Source organism: Geotrypetes seraphini, chromosome 4 (genome assembly GCF_902459505.1).
Source record: "Geotrypetes seraphini chromosome 4, aGeoSer1.1, whole genome shotgun sequence".
Taxonomy (NCBI): Eukaryota; Metazoa; Chordata; class Amphibia; order Gymnophiona; family Dermophiidae; genus Geotrypetes; species Geotrypetes seraphini.
In genome coordinates, this window is record NC_047087.1 from 283139003 (window position 1) to 283156931 (window position 17929).

Below are 17929 nucleotides of genomic sequence, written 5' to 3' on the forward strand. Positions count from 1 at the left end.
CGTACTATATCCTCTTCCAAATCCCGACTGATCGTCATTAAGGATATTAAATTTATCCAAATAACTTACTAATTCTAAATTAACTAAACCTTCCAGTAATTTGGTAAACAAAGGAATGCTTGCTATGGGTCTATAATTGGATTTCGTGGCAATTGATACCTTCTGATCTTTAAGAATAGGGGTAACCAAAATTTGACCCAATTCATCAGGAAACAGTCCCTTAATCAAAGAAAAAGTAGCCCATTTAAATAAATCCACTTTAAAAGTAGATGAAGCATTTTTCATTACGTTTGGGGGACAATCGTCCAGCAAACATTTCGATTTGACATATTTATTGAACAACTTTAAAAACTGTTGTCAGTCTGGAGCTTGGAAATGATCCCAGCCCTTGAGTCATCTTTCAAGTAACTAAGTAGCTATTTATCTTGGCTGACCCTCTTTAATCAGGAGTTTATAGTTCTTTAATTTAAGTCTCCAATTTACCTTGTCCTTCTCCCTATTTGATTTCAACCAAATCCTTTCCAGTTTTCTTAATTCCTGTTTAAAAACCAATAGATCAGTATCAAAACATTCATTGGAGGATCTCTATCTCTTTTTATACATTTTTACTGGAGCTATTTGATCTAATACTTGCTTACTGAACTTTTTCCATCTTGTTGGAAAATTTGAGTCCTCCTCACCTTTAGGATTTAGCTTGTTATGAGACCTGAATTCTGTTGGATTTATACTTCCTCTATTGGTAATTAATTTTACTTTTTTATTATTATCCAATTTTGAAAGAGGCTGTTTTTCCTGCCAGCAAAGTTCAGAATTGCATAAGTAATGATCTGACCAGATGAATTCCTTCCATACACCTTGAATAAACTGAATTTTTGACCAAGTCACTGACCAAATCTAGTTGGTGACCCTTTTGATGCGTTTTTACTGATAAGGGTATAAAAATCCCAACACAGCTAGTATAGAGAAGATATCAATTACTTCTGAATGTTCTATTTGTTTTAATTGTATATTTATATCTCCCAGTAAAAGATTATATGATCCTATCAATGTATTTGTTGCAAGAAATTCATAGAAATCTTCTTTAGCGTTAATCCATCTCTTAGGGTGAATATAAAATATTGTTATTATTAGTGAATCCTCCAAATATGTACTTGAGGTCAAAGTAGGCGTGGTTTACACTGGAAATGACCTTAGGCTCCACTAGGCATCTCGTAATCATGTCTACAGAGGTACCTAATGTGCCTAAGGTCAAAGTAGGTGTGGTTTACACTGGAAATGACCTTAGGCTCCACTAGGCATCTTGTAATCATGTCTACAGAGGTACCTAATGGGGCCTAAGTTCAAAGTAGGTGTGGTTTACACTGGAAATTACCTTAGGCGCCACTAGGCACCTCTGTATATGCAATTCTTATCAAACTTAGGTGCTAGTAATGTAGGCCTGCAATATCCTAGCTTATATTACCAGCACCTATGTTAGATGTAAGCCACAATTCTCTTAACGGCACCTATGCGTGATTGACACATGGCCGGTGCCGTTTTTAGAGGCACCCGCCGATGTAAGCACCATTACTAGAATCCGGCCCTTGAAGTCCAAGAAAACAATAAAAGGCTGTAGAGAGTCTTTCAAATTTAACTCTTCTTAGCCAGAAAAGAGAGTCTCCAAAGTGGAGTTCACCAACCTTCCAGAGCTTCGGAGTCAAGCGTCTCACCAAGTCTCTGTAGTAGCTTGGCACGCGCGGCATTCTTTTTGTGCTTCTTCCCTTCGTAGTGTTGCTGGGCCATGGAGGGATTGTTGAACCAGGCACTGCAAAGGTTGCAGAATTTCCCAGAATCACTGCCATTTATATAAGCCCAGGGAAGATCACAGTCTGTTGGGCTCATCTGTGGCTCTTCAGGAAGCTCCTGCGCCGTCTCTACCATGTTGAGAGAAAGATGGACAAAAAGTAAGATGTAAAGGGAGCACCTGTATTGGATATACAAAACAGTTTATGTACATTTCAGCAAGCCATGGTCCTGAGATAAAATGTTCTAGACCAGTTAAGATTTAGGAAATCCACACTGAATATTCATGAAATTGATTTGTATACAATGGAGGTAATGCATGCAAATCTCTCTCATGCATATTTATTGTGGATAGACTGAAAACCTGCCTGGATGAGGAGCCCCCGGAACAGATATGGGAACCACTGTCTTCTGTAGACCAGCATGTCATGGCAGAGAGAGTGCTGAAAGCTAACTCTCTCTGGCCAGAGGAACCTTTTCTCTCTAATGCAACTTCCTGTGAGTGGATGCAACAGAGAAAAGGTTCCACCAGCCAGAGAGGCAGCTTCTAGCACTCCCTCTACTACGATCCACTGCAGAATATGGAGGATCCTCGGAGGGAGGAGGGCTGCAGTGACGTTGACCCAGGCACAAGGAGAAGCAGCTGGAGTGCTACATCCCAGCTAGTTAGAAATTCAGGGGGCCCTAAAAATTGTCTGCAATGGGGAGGGGGGATAGGAAGAGAGAGCTAGAGGGGGGGATAAAGAATACTAAACTGACCAGGGGCAGAGGGGAGAGAGGAGTCAGATGCAGGACATGGGAGGGGGGGTAATAAGAACATAAGAATAGCGTTACTGGATCATACCAATGTTCCATCTAGCCAAATATCCCGTCTTCACGGAGGACAATACAGGTCACAAGTACCTGGCAAAAACCCAAACAGTAGCAAAGAGAGAGACAGGACCAGGCCCAGCAAGAGGTACAGATGGTGGAATTAACTAATTTATTATTTACTAATTATCAGCTTTGAGAAATGTGCATTGTATCCTATTCTTCCTTTACCTCCCCTCCCAGTCCACACTACCTTTGGAACAATAGTGCTCTATAATAGTTGTGCACATGGTACTTTGCAGACCCCAGGTTTCAGATAACTGAGGTTTCTGGACCTTGGCTCAAACTATTTGAGTAGTCTGAACAATACATAAGGAATTGGCATAAATTATAAGGGAACTGGCATAAATCAACAGCCCTCTGCCTTGAATTGCTTTGCTAAATTCTGGTTGGGATTCTTATGTCTCTTAAGGTGGGTTGGACATCTCTTCTATATACAGTACTCCCCCGAAATTCACAGGGACTCTGTTCCAAGAACACCCATGAATTTTTAAACATCGCAAATGTGGTTTTGCGCCTGTCAAGAGGCAGGAGATGGCAGCTGGGGTGCTGGCAAGTGCAGAAAATCATTCGCGGTATGCTCCGACCGCCTCTTCCTGTTACTAAAGTCAGGCTACACCAATCAGGAGCTGCTTTGACATGCAGATCCTGATTGGTGTAGCCCTGACTTTAGTACAGGAAGAGGCGGTCGGAGCATACCGCAAATTAGTGAGTCTGCGATTTGCGAACCGTGAATTCACGGGGGGGGGGGGGCACACTGTACCCTTTCACAAGACTGTAACTGGGAAGAACCAAATCTACAACTGATTCAGTATAGGGATCGCATCATAAAGTGTACAAGGGGGTGCTGAAAAGTTCTCAGTCCAACCAAGACGAGAATGACGTGGATATGGTTCAATCAATGCTCTGAAACAATGTCAAAACACAGAATTAACCCCCCTCTTTTACGAAACTGCGATAGCAGTTTCTAGCAGGGGGAGCCGCGCTGAATGGCCTGCGCTGCTCCCGACGCTCATAGGAACTCAATGAGCGTCAGGAGCAACACAGGCTATTCAGCGCGGCTCCCTGCGCTAGAGACTGCTATCGCAGTTTCGTAAAAGGAGGCCTATGTTTCTGCAAATTGGCACTTAATGAAATAAGACAACGCTGTACAGGTGTAGGTTTTCAAATGCTCAGAATTTAGGAACTTGGTTGGTTAGGCTGAGAACTTTTCAGCATCCTTCATATTGCTATGTAAATGTTTGTTTGTTTGTTTTTTTTAATTTTAGGTGTGTTATAAAGAGGGTGTATGTCATTTTTAAAATATTATTTCTGGGTCTTTGACTACTTCAATTCAGTCTCTACCAAGAAGAAATGAAACCATTTTCCACAGTTGTGCTGTACTTCCTAGAGGTTTCTATTAGAGATTGACACGGTGACAAAATTCATCACCGTTCCCGTCCCCGCGGATAACCGCGGGAAACCATCTTCATGTCATTCTTTAAGAAGAGAGGGATGAATCAGGGTATGAATGGCCACAACCACTGACCCTCAAGCTTTGCTTTGAAGAATGCTGGTGTAGAAGGACCGAGGTTGAAACAGACACTAGAGAATGACAGTCTCTGGTATCCAGAGCAGATATTGTGATGTCATAATGCCTCATTCCACCAGTGCCTAAGAGCCAATCACATCAGTGATGTCACAATGGCTTCATTATCCTTGGCTCACATAAGAATCAGAGTACGAATGGCCACAACCACTGACCCGCAAGCTTTGCATTGAAGAATGCTGGGGTACAAGGACTGAGGTTGGAATAGACACTAGAAAATGACATGGGTTTATATCCCGCGGTTATCCGCGGGGACGCAAACGGTGATGAATTTTGTCACCGTGTCATTCTCTAGTTTCTGTCACGGGCCAGCAAGACAAATGCTCACAGAATTCCAATAAGCATCGGAGGATTTACCTCACCGGCCCATGGTAGAAACCTCTACCGCAGCTTTGTAAAAGGAGCCCAAAGACTTTTACAGACAGTGTCTGTAGTTTAACTCTCCAGTGCAATTGTATTTTAGCTTTATTACTAGTTTTATTCTTTATTTCTTACTGGACAATCTAATTCACGTTTCCCTCTAAGCTAGTATATCACAAACGATGTGCCGCGGAGGATTCCAGGTGTGCCCCGAGGAGGAGAGGCCCCGGCATCAGCTTACTTCTTACTCGTTGGCTGACTAGCGGTGAGAGGCCCGTCCTGTAATCAGTCAGCCGGCACCTCTGCTCCTTCTCCTCACCTCGTCTTCTGCAGCACCCCCTCCCCCCCCCCCCCACCGGTGGTAATAGGAGGCTCAGGGCCGCCGCTGGAGGACGTCCACACATTTCCGGGAGCCCTCCAGCTGCAGCCCCGAGATTAGCATGCCAGCAGCTTAAACATTTTGCGACACGCTGCTCTAAACTGAGCAGGAGCCCTCCCAACTTCATTGCTGCCAGTATGAGGGGCGACGCTGCAATATTGCGTGGTCAATTGCTAGGCACAGGCAATTCTGCAGAGTCTTGATGTCCCTCACCGCTGAAAATATGAGAGTGAAACAGCAACCCCCACTCACAACGTGTAGGTGGAGGGCTCTCACTCTCACTCAGCTTAGAGCAGTGTGCCGCAAAATGTTTAAGCTGCTAATCTCGGGGCTGCGGCTGGAGGGCACCCGGAAAAGCGTGGACATCGACGCACATGCATGATGTTAGGACGTCGGCATCCATGCTTGCGCCGACGTCCACCCGCCGCGGTCCTGAGCCAGAAGGAGAGGTGAGGAGAAGAAGCGGAGGCGCCAGAGAGGAGGAGAGACGCCCGTGCAGGCTGACTGCTTACAGGACGTTCCCTCTGGCGGTGAGAGGCACATCCCGTAAGCAGTCAGCCGGCGCTCTCCTCCTCACCGGCATCTCGGGGACGCACTAGCGTGCTGCGGCACAAGGTTTGCGATACACTGGCTTAGAGGGAACAGTGTTCAGATAAAAGATTTTCCAAAGATTCATATAAAATGCACTGTACATTTTACCAAGTTTTAAAGGGGGGGGGGGGTGATGTTATCTACTAAATAAATGTTATAATCTAACAATTGAATTCTGATCTTCTCCCACCAGAAGGAAATAATCCAAGGATGCCCTCAGTTATTTAGTACATAATATGGAACATTTTGGTATTCCGACTGCTGGGTTGAAAGCCTAGACGATGTCAGTTAAGGAAATGAGTTTAGACAATTGTGTGCGCTACCATTTTGAAACATTTCACGGCTCATCACAGCTAGGTGGAGGAGTTAGAAAACAATCTAATGACACCGTCATTTATTATCTTTTAAAGAAACTGTAATCTGCTTTCTTAAATGGCAAATGCTAATAGCCTTGGGGGTTTCAAATCTCTGCGTTTCTCCCATCGGCTTTAGTGCTAGGATTATCATTAAAGTAAGTCAGCTGTACATTAAGGCTCTCCTAGGACCGTGCCGATAATTCATCACTTTACCTTGCCTTTTCACAGACTTTGCTTATCGCTAGCAGGTTGCAGGAGTACCGCCTCCTTCCACGTGACCCCGCCTAGTATAATCTGACTTCTTGGCTATGCTCCGATGCCAGTGTAATGTGGCCTCAGTAAAGAATCTAAAAGAAAGGTACCACTGTGATCAGTCCGATGACTCAGTGACAGAACAAATCTGATTTGATTTCTGGCCCAGGTGCTGTGCTTCAACGCTGGGGATTCCACAAAGGCAGCATTCACAGATGGGAGTTTGGGGGGGGGGGGGGGTATTGCCATTACGCAACAACCACACAAGGGGCTAGTTCTATAACCAGGGGTCTCAAAGTCCCTCCTTGAGGGCCGCAATCCAGTCGGGTTTTCAGGATTTCCCCAATGAATATGCATTGAAAGCAGTGCATGCACATAGATCTCATGCATATTCATTGGGGAAATCCTGAAAACCCGACTGGATTGCGGCCCTCAAGGAGGGACTTTGAGACCCCTGCTCTATAACAGTGAATCTAGAGAGCCAACTAAAACAGCTTCTCGGTATCTACAAGAAATACCTTGACAGAACATTATCATTTCAAGCAGGCAAATGGAACAAATGTTTAACCAACTTCATCTCAAATGCATTTTCATACCATACGTTTAGAGGAAGTCAATCAAAACTATCTCTTTGACAAATTTCTCTGACCCCACTTCAACCTTGATGTACTTCCAAAACACTTCCAGATAAACTTGACTAAACTTAACATGCCAATGTAATTTTGAAAGTTCTCTGTAATATCGCTGTCTGTATATAGTCACCAAACTATTTAGTGCAGTTAGGACTAAAGAGGACTGCAAAGATTTACAAAGGGACCTGAACAAACTAGGAGAGTGGGCGACGAGATGGCAGATGAAGTTTAATGTAGAAAAATTTAAAGTCTTGCATGTAGGAAACAGAAACCCGAGGTATAGCTATACGATGGGAGGGCTGGTAATGGGTGAAAGTATCCAAGAAAAGGACTTGGGGGTAATAGTGGACAAGATAATGAAGTCATCGGCACAGTGCACAGCGACCTCTAAGAAGGCGAATAGAATGCTAGGTACTATCAAAAGAGGTATTACAACCAGAACAAAAGAAGTTATCCTGCCGTTGTATCGGGTGATGGTGCGCCCGCATCTGGAGTACTGCATCCAATATTGGTCGCCGTACCTTAAGAAGGATATGGCGATATTCGAGAGGGTTCAGGAAAGAGCGACACGATTGATAAAAGGTATGGAAAACCTCTCATATGCTGAAAGATTAGAGAAACTGGGGCTCTTTTCCTTAGAGAAGCGGAGACTTGGGGACATGATAGAGACCTACAAGATCATGAAGGGCATATAATAATAATAATAATAACAGTTTATATACCGCAGGACCGTGAAGTTCATGCCCAGCGGTTTACAACGATTAGAAATGTTACAGATTGAATGAATAAACAAAGTACAGATTTAGCGACAGGTGATTCTTGCGCTCGGTTGTTAAGGACTAAGATTGAATAGGTTGGTTTCCTAAGTATTTCAGGAATAGATGTGTTTTCAGGCGTTTCCTGAATTCTCCATAGGTAGTAAGCACAAGCAATTGTTCAAGGTCTTTACCCCATAATGCTGCTTGATGTGCTAGAAGATGTTGATGATGACTTTTAAATTTACAACCTCTAACCGGTGGAGAAACGAAGTTCAGGTGTGAACTTCGCTTGTGTCTGTTGGTTGAGAAAGAGAAAAGGTCTGTTATGTATTTAGGGGCTAAGCCATAGAGTACCTTGAAGCAAAAACAACCAAACTTGAATTTCACACGTGCCTCCATCGGTAGCCAGTGTAAAAGTCGATAGGAAGGTGTCACATGATCAAACTTCTTCAGTCCACAAAGTAGTCTAACCGCTGTATTTTGAACTAGTTGCAATCGCCGCATGTACTTCTGGGGGAGTGCCAAGTAGGCGATATTACAATAGTACTAGAATTCAAAATGATGAGGCGTCGAAGTAAGCTCTGATGGACAGAAGTTTCCAGAGGGTGTAAAAGATTTTTCTGATCAAGGAGTCTACCTGGTTTTTCATGGTCAGGTTTTGGTCCAGTGTTACACCCAATATCTTCATAGTGGGTTGAATTGGATAACTAAGGTTGTTGATGCACATTGGTGCTTTAGTGTTGAGTGGATATGGTGCTGCTATGAAAAATTTTATTTTCTATGAGTGGAGTGGAGAGGGACAGATTCTTCAAACTTTCGAAAACTACAAGAACGAGACGGCATTCGGAAAAGTTAAGAGGGGACAGATTCAGAACCAATGCTAGGAAGTTCTTCTTTACCCAGAGGGTGGTGGACACCTGGAATGTGCTTCCAGAGGGTGTGATAGGACAGAGTACGGTATTGGGGTTCAAGAAGGGATTAGACAATTTCCTGAAGGAAAAGGGGAAAGAAGGGTATAGATAGAGGATTACTATACAGGTCCTGGACCTGATGGGTCGCCGTGTGAGCAGACTGCTGGGCATGATGGACTTCTGGTCTGACCCAGCAGAGACACTGCTTATGTTCTTATGTCTCTTCTCCTGTAAACCGCTTTGAACTGTTTGTGGTATGGTGATACTGTATATAAAAATAAAGTTATTATTATTATTATTATTATTAATAAAGAGTGGGATTTTTCTTCGGCTAAAAATGCCCCATAGTGTTAGGGAACTATTCTATAAAGGACAGTAGGTATCTACATTACTTTGTATGCACTTAAAAGGCAATTCTATCAATTAGCACTTTAATGTAGGTGCTCCAAGGCTATAGGTCCCCCAACTTGCACTTAGCGCCAATTCTATTATGGACATCTTGGTGCCAAGATTCCATTATACAATACTAATGCAAGGTTGGCACTGGCGTACTCCTGTATAGGGGGACCTTTTACGCCAGGTCAATGGCAGGCAAACGTTGACATGCCAAGGTGCACCAAATGACAGGCATAGTTTTATAGTATTCTATAAGCTACATAAGTGACTGGCAGACATGCCTGTGGCCTACCCATGCTCCACCCATATCAATTAACTTTTTGCAGTTAGGCACTATGGCATTTAGGCGTTATCTTACTCAACATTACCTAATGCACATAGGCGCCTGCCAATTAATAGCATCTTTGATGTACTACCTCTAGGCACTACTATATAAAATTGCCCCTTAGGCATGAGCACTTATATCCAGGGCCGGCTCAACCTATGGACCAGGTGAGGTCTTGGCTCAGGATGCCGATGATAAAAGGGCACCAAAATCCCAGTCCGGTATCTCTCCCTCTCTCTTCCCTCCCCTCTACGGATGGGAAAGGAAAAATTGCTGGATTGGGATTTTGGCAACCTGTATCACCAGTATTGTGGGGGGAAGGAGACTTGAGATAGAGGGAGAGCTACTGGATCATGGGGTGGAGCACCGATGCAAAAGTTGGCTTAGGGTGCCACAGTCCCTTGAGTCGGCCCTGCTTATACAAGCCATAGAACTGGACCCTATATTGGTGGTAAAGGGAGGGAGGGAAACAGGGGAAGGTCACAGGCGGTTTAGCTTATGCTCCTCCCTGAACTCTGAGTTTTGTATTTCCCTCCAAAAGTTAAAGCTTCAATTCTATTGGGCCAGTTTCTCAGAACAGACCATTCCCTGTTCAGATTTGATCAACACCTTCCTTTGAGAAAAAGTCCAGAATGTTCTTCCTACAACTGCATATGAAGGTGCATTTTGGCAGCCTGCAATTCCTCACCCACTCACACCTTCTCACATCATGTCCTCGCACTCTTCGCCCTTATTCTCACTTCCCATGCAGTATTTCTCTTCTCCTTCCAATGGAGCAATCTTCCAGCTCACTTCACCTTATTATTATTTGAACTGAAAGTTTTCAATGGCATCATCCTGTAGCCAAATTAGTCCGTGGTAACTTGGAACAATTCACTTTTATGACTAAATGATCTGTCTTTCTAGAAAATCACAGGTTTAAAAGTACAGTATTAGAAAGAGAATATGAAACTGGAACGTACGCAGGTGAGTCTGGACTCATATAGAGCACTGGTCTTTGACCTGGGGGCTGCCGCGTGAGTGGACTTCTGGGCACGATGGACCACTGGTCTGACCCAGCAACGGCAATTCTTATGTTCCTTTGAAGTTAATTTATTTGTTTCATTTCATAATTGAAGAGCACTATACATTAATAGATAAAAGATGACCTAATGCAATCTACTGCATCCAAGGCAAAGGTGAGAAGAGTTGCTAATTTATTTCATTTTTAAAACCAAGTTGTCCCTGGTATGCAAGATTACCAGACAGAAACTGACCTGGTTTTGGACATGTGATGAGGGTGAATTCACTAGAAAAGGAGGTGCTACTCAGAATGATCAGTGGTAAAAGGAAGCAGGGGAAACCAAAGGCCTGTTGGCTGGATACTGTCAGAATGACACGGGAATGAACATCAAGCAATTGAAAGAAGCTGTGGAAAACAGGGAAGCCTGGCGAGGACTGGGGTCCAAGGGTCGGACACGACTGAATGGATAGCAGTAGTACTATTTTTTTTTTAAACTTATAATTCGCCTAAAACTAAGCGGTTTACAAAAGAACATAAACTAAACACAGCTTCATAATATCATAAGAAACCATAAATTTTAAAAAATAATAATTAAACAATACTCCACACAAAATTAAATAAATTTACACAAATTTAACTAAACAAATCAGCATAACTGTTTTCCAGTGTTCTTTCAGAAACATATTCTGGCTTTTGCAACCTTGCAGTTATAGTAGGTTAGACTATTTTATATAATGAATGCTGAAGATGACATAGAGCAGGGCTGCCCAAGTCCGGTCCTCGAGATCTACTGGCAGGCCAGGTTTTCAGAATATCTACAATGAATATGCATGAAAAAGATTTGCCTGCACTGCCTTCTTGGCATGTAAACCTCTCTCATGTATGTTCATTGTGGATAGCCTGAAAACCTGGCCTGCCAGTAGATCTCGAGGACCGGACTTGGGCAGCCCTGCCATAGAGAGTGTGGCGCTAAATGAAAAATACTAGCGCAAGCTTTATGGAGGCATTAGTGTTTAGCGCGTGCGGTATTATAACGCGTGCTAAAACCGCTAGCGCACCTTAGTAAAAGGAGCCCTAGGTCTTTGGGAGCGATGTACTTGCTAGCTTACTCTTGTAAATGTGTGGTAAAATATTTGGGTTTGAAGTATGTATTTTTTGAACCACAACATCCGAGAGCCTTCCTAAATATGAAGATCTTAAGAGGAACAGAGTCAACTAAGGAGAGAATTAAGAAATTGAATTCAGTTAATAGCATTTTCTTTAAATTATTTTTCTTTAATATCTTCCTTGTATTTAATGACCTCCTTCTGTTTATAGAGGTCTAAGGAGGCTTATAATTTTCTATTTTCTTTCTTCTATTGGTAAGGAAAGTATTTAAATGTGTTTCCTGTTAGAATCTTCTTACCGTGTTACTGTATCAAGTATAATGCTTGTAAATTATATTAAACTTATATATTAAAAAATTTTAAAAAATTAAAAAGCGCAGTTCCAGTTTTTTCAGCTAAAAATGCCTCTCTGCAGTTATGCGTTTTAACCCTTAGGCACCAAGTCATAGATTAGCATCTAAGTGCATGGTGACAGCTAACTGCTCTTTCAGCTTCATTTTGACATCTAACATCCATTAATTCCCACTGCTGCACCAAACATCGAGGGCCAGGTTCTATAAATGGCACCGCAACGCTCAGCATGGTTGTCAATCAACCTCTAATTTTCTTTTCTGTGATTGTCTGCTCGTTTACAGTTCGATTTATATTCCCTCTTTTTTGGACCTTGTGTCCTTGTACCGTTGGATTTCTGTATCTTCTGTGTTGCATCTGTTAATAAAAATTATTTGAAAAAAAAAAAAAATAAAGAATCACACCTTAGGCGTCGCTAGGCACGGTAGAGGTAGGTGTTGGTACATTAGACTAGGTTTAGGGTTTACCAGCGCCTAACTCAGACACCTGGTGATGCCTAAGTCAGCCATGCCTAATCTCCACCCCCTATCTACGCCTACTTTTCAAGTAGACTTCATTAGCCGTCGGATGGCGCCTCGACTTAGGCGTCGTTAGGCGCTCTCAGTTCCGCAGAGAAGACATAATTGGTTATTTAAACTTATCAATTAACTTCAATGGCAAGGCAACCATTTTTAGCATAATATTTTATTCAACATCTGGGCCTGTGCAACCTCTGTGATTTGACATCTGTGATCATATCAGTTGTGATCAAATCAACTTGCATCATTGAATAATTCCATGCTGCTGACTCCTGATGCAGGCCTTCAGCCGAAACACAAACTGTGTTAAGTCATTTTGTATCACCTAATAAATTGATTCAGTTACAACAGTCCATTGGTTTTCGTCTCCGTTGCTGTAGCATTGCTTGTTGTTCTGCGGAGGATTTGTTGTCTTCTGGTTTTGACGGTCAATTATCATGCTAATTGAAATAATTTGGGTATTTATAGAATCTGGCCCCGAGTGCTTAATTCATACCTAACTTTTGGCGCATTATATAGAATTAACCCCTAAGGGCTGGTTCAATAAATGGTGTTCAAAACTTAGCTAACATAATAATATATAAGAAAGCAAACTTAATGTTTCCAACAATGTTGCATTAGATAATAAGTTTGCTAATGATGAGTTGCATTAAGGCACACATGTCAAACACAAGGCCCAGAGGGTGAATCTGGCCCGCCTGGCCATTTTATGTGGCCCACACCTCTAAGTGACTGACCCAGTCCCAGTGGCACTCCCCCACTCCCAGCGGTGCTCCCAAGCTCCTCACCATGCTGCCTCAGTATCCATTTGCAGGCAGAAGGACCCAGTCCCACTGTAAAAGCTAGGTTGGAGCAGGGCGCTCCACACAAGTGCCTGACCACGCCACAGGTGTCTGAGGGTGAGGAAGGATCTATACTTCTACTAAGACTAAGTATCTTAATTAAAAATTTGGTCCGCGACTTAGCTTGTGTTTTAGATTTCGGCCCCTTATGTGATGGAGTTTGACACCTATAATTTTGAGACTTTGAAAATACCAAATGATTGTTGTAGTCGTGAAAAATCAAGCAGTTTCCCAGTAGATATAACATCATTTAATGTACGAATGCCTGCCTGCATCCAATGCTTCCAGAAAATCTCAGGCTCGCCTATTTGAATCTTGGAGTTTAGCCACAAGGATTGATAAGTAGATTTCTCTATTGCAATATCTGTTAATTTATTAATAAATTTCAAGGTTTTCCAAGTAGTCTAAAATGGTGTCATAATTAAGGGATAAACCAGGAAAGTAATTATTATCAAATGGCAAGCCTCAAAACCAGGAAACTGGCTTCAAAATAGACCACTATTGGGATCAGAAGCACAGCTCATATCACTAGCTTGCTCTTAACAGTCGTGAAAAACAAAACAGTAAAAAAAAAAATTCCTATAAAAGGATAGAAGAAAAAGACTCTCCGATGTCAGAATTGACGTCGGGGAAAGACTTGTTGGCCCAATTGCACATCGCTGGCCCTTCCCTTCCTTTCCTGCGGCAGCGAGCAGGCAAGAGGGCAACGAGCAGCACCAGCAGCGGGGGGCGACATGCAGCAGCAGTACGCAGGGGGGGGAGGCAACGAGCAGCAGCAGAATGCTGGGGGGTGGAGGTGTATTCGCTCCATAAGACACATCCACTTTTCCACCCCCTTTTTGGGGGTGGAAAAAGTGTGTCTTATGGAGCAAAAAATACGGTACTTTCCCTTGTACTCTCATAATGCAAACTTGTCAATGCTGGAGCCATCAAATGTGCGTGTGTAGAAGATCTCAATTGTCTCGCAGGAATATAAAGTGCTAAGCAGTCACATAAATATTTAGGTGCCATTTGATTAAGAGAAGTTTGCACTCTCTCTGACATCACTTCTGGGACCCACGCCTAGGAAGCAACCGTCAAAGGGCGAGCCAACACCGATGCGGGCATGCTGCTCACACTGGAGAAGTTAAAAAGGTACAGGGGAAAGGGCAGCGCTCACCCCTTACTATACCACTGGGCACAAGGAGTTACATCAAGTGAAACCAGGTGTCAGTCCCAGTGTACAGGTCAGGCATTGATCCACACTCTTCTATAACACTGAGCACATCTTAAGGGAATGCACCTGACCTACCCACATTGTTGCCGTTGTTGCACATCTTTTGCAGAGCCACGGCAGGAAGTGACGTCAGAGGGAGAGCCGATGCTGGCGCGAGCAGCAGGTTGGGGTTGCTGCTTATGCCGTGAACATTAAAGAGGTCCAGGGGAAGGGAAGGGGCACGTGCGTGTGGTCGGAGGGGGGGAAAGAGCAGGGGTGAAGAAGAGGTTGGGTGTTGGCACCCCCACCAAGACGGCGCCCAGGGCGGACCACATCCTATGCCACTGATTCAAAGCTGTTTACATATTTTATACAGGTACTTATTTTTGTACCTGGGGCAATATGTAGTAACATACTAACATAGTAGATGGCGGCAGATAAAGACCTGAATGGTCCATCCAATCTGCTAACCTGATTCAATCAAAAAATATATATATATTTTTTCTTCTTAGCTATTTCTGGGCAAGAATCCAAAGTTCTGCCCGGTATCGTGCTTAGGTTCCAACTACTGAAGTCTCCGTCAGAACTCACTCCAGCCCATCTACACCATCCTAGCCATTGAGGCCCTCCCCAGCCCATCCTCAACCAAATGGCTATATACAGACACAGACCGTGCAAGTCTGCCCAGTACTGGCTTTAGTTCTTTACTATTTACTATTATTTTTGGATTCTAGATCCTCTGTGTTCATCCCACACATTTTTGAACTCTGTCACCATTTTCCTCTCCACCACCTCTCTTGGGAGCGCATTCCAGGAATCCACCACCCTCTCCATCTCATCCCATACTCCTCAGACCATCAGACACCCCCGGAACTTGCATGGAGGTGATCCCTGGTGTTTAGGAGTGAGAGTGATCTCCCTCTGCTCCCAACCTGTCTGGCTCAGAGTTCTAAAATGGCGACACTGACCTCGCAATGGAGGGTTAAGGATTAAATGACTTGAATGAGTTACAGAGTGGAAAACCAATCCCCTCGTAAAAGAAAGCAACAGTAGATGGTGGAGTAGGGAAGGAAGATTGACTTCCACACAGAATCAACATGATAGTATGATCCCACTTTTATTCCATATCCTAGGGTTACCATATCACTCCAGAAAAAGGAGGACAGATTGAGACATCTGGGTTTTACTTCCATTGGTTTCAATAGAAGTAAAGCCCAGATGTCTCAATCCGTCCTCTTTACTTCCATTGCTTTGAGTAGAAGTAAAACCCGGATGTCTCAATCAGTCCTCCTTTTTCTGGAGCCACATGGTAACCCTATCATATGCCAATAGATACAACACACCTGTGTTCCGGTAGAAAACTGCCTGCCTCAGGGAATAAAAACCAATCCTCGTGGTTTTGAACTCGTCCCAATGAAAAGTATACGGAATGAATCCTCATAAAGGGACCAGTGAATTGTTGTTCTAGAACGGCATGCACAAACGTCTATCACCAGTTTTTATGTTGTTCTAGACCAGCAATTCACTGGTCTCTTTTTGAGGATTCATTCCGTATGCTTTTCATTGGGACAAATTCAGACTACGAGGATTGTTTTTTGACTCCTGAGGCAGGCGGTTTTCTGCCTAAACACAGATTAAGTGACTTGACCAAAGTCACAAGGAGCTGTAGTGGGAATCAAATCTGGTTCAGGTGGTCCTCAGGTAGGAGTGGCGTAGTGTTTAGAGCAACAGCCTCAGCACCCTGAGGTTTCGGGTTCAAATCCCATGCTGCTCCTTGTGACCCTGGGCAAGTCACTCAATCTTCCATTGCCCTAGGTAAGTTAGATAGATTGTGAGCCCTCTGGGACAGATAGGAACAAATGACTGAGTACCTGATTGTAAACCGCTTAGATAACTTTGATAGGCGGTATATAAATAATAATTTTTAAGAAAACAACCTGTATATCTCAGTTTTTTTTTAAATGGGGACTTAGACATTTATACAAGGCATCAAATGCAAATGGATGGATTATGCCACCGAGTTGGCTACTGACCCCTGGCAACACACAGTGAGGAATCTACCCTGTGATGTTTCAAGGCCCGAGTACAGGAGTGGTTTGCCATTGCCTTCTCGTGTGCAGTGTGTGGCTCACCATGTTGCTCCTGCTGCCCAACACAAGGCCTACATTGGCTGGTATTCCCAGGTAGTCTCCTATCCACGCACCAACCAGGCCTGACCCTGCTTAGCTTCCAATAGTAAGAACAAGCCTATATCTAGGGCAGCCAGGCCATCAAAAGCCAATAGGGCTTGCAAAATGAGGACCATAGCTCCCGGCAGAAAGCAACTACCTATCCATTTACTGCGACTGAAATACATATTTTTTTAACGCCATGGCCAGCATTCAAAAAAGAATGCTCACCGCTGCTACTGAATATTGACCCGGTATGATTTTTAAACTTTCTATAAGCACTTAATATCAAACCAATACAGTGAGACCAAGATCAGAAATTTAAAAATGAAGGAAGAATCTTCCCATTTTTAAAAAGTCTCATAATGAAGATCCACATTTCATATGCATCTCTGATAGAGGCACAGTTCCTCCCTTTATAAGCAGAAGTGCAATAATGCTGCAAACCATTATGAATTAAACTAACGGAAGGCTTTTAAACTGCTGTCCAACCATCCAAGACAGCCCAGCTGCCGCACCAAACTATAAGAGGTCTTGGAAACCCCCAGTGCCAGGGAGCAGTGTAGCATTTCAGTCTGTCTGTGCCAGCCACCAACTTTCCTGCTGGATTTTCCATGCTGGGAGTTAAAACTCACCTGTGCATGCGCATGTGCTGGGTGACTCCCCCAGCACCAGCTTCACCCGCTTGGCGTGCGTCTTGCCCTGGTAGTGAGACTCTGCGACGATGGCCGAGGTGAAGAACATGTTGCAAAGGGTGCAGCATTTGTTCTTATCCACTTCAGTCTCATCACTTTCCTGAAAAAGAAAAAGAAAATTGAAAGATGTGAAACCTTTCCTGACATATGAGAGCTAATGGCTTCACAAGCCGTTTCGCTAGTTCCATAACTGCGTGAGATGGGGGGTCTTACCGAGCCAGCTGTATGCATGCCACAATAAAGAGGCTAAATTATCATTTTTAACACCAGATAAATATAGGCTCCCATCCTTCATGCAACTAAGCAAAGCAACCTGATGTGGCTCCAAACTGAATGCTCTTGAAAGCACTTTTACAGTGCTCTGACATTCTACATATCTGGGAGTTGAGGTGGTTAATGGGAATTGAGAAACACATTTTGGCCTCTTCCCCCTGCAATCTGTGCATGATTCATCTTCTACCAACCTCACTACACTCACTGGCTCCCTATCTGCCTTTGCATACAGTTCAAGGTCCTACAAGTGTGTTCATTCTGCTGCCCCTCAATATCTCTCCTCTCTTCTCTCTCTTTATACACATAGAAACATGATGGCAGTTAAAGGCCAAATGGCCCATCTAGTGTAACCATTATCTCTTTCTCTCTGAGAGATCACACCTCCCAGAGAACTCTGGTCCTCAGATCAGCTGCTCTTAGCTGTACCCTTTTCCTCCACTGCCAATTCCAGACTTCGTTCCTTTCTTCTAGCTGCCCCTATGCCTGGAATAAATTACCTGAGTTTGTCCGCCAAGCACCTTCCCTTACCTTGTTTAAAAGCAGACTGAAAACCCACCTTTTTGAAATAGCCTTCGATC

At 43.5% G+C, this 17929-nt stretch overlaps 1 protein-coding gene across 2 annotated transcripts in view; it reads right to left on the reverse strand.

Annotated features, from left to right (window-relative positions):
- Positions 1–1361: 1361 nt before the first annotated feature.
- LOC117359870 (zinc finger matrin-type protein 4-like) overlaps positions 1362–17929 on the reverse strand; it is a 112736-nt gene continuing 96168 nt past the window's right edge. The window contains exons 4-5 of one of the 2 annotated variants that reach the window (XM_033943268.1): positions 17019–17178; positions 1362–1913 (exon numbers count right to left, since the gene is read on the reverse strand). In XM_033943268.1, coding sequence (XP_033799159.1) covers positions 1672–1913; positions 17019–17178 — 402 coding nt within the window. In that variant the 3' untranslated portion in view covers positions 1362–1671. Of the gene's footprint in view, positions 1914–6141; positions 6274–17018; positions 17179–17929 lie in introns of those variants that run through there. The other variant, XM_033943269.1, reaches the window with a different exon arrangement.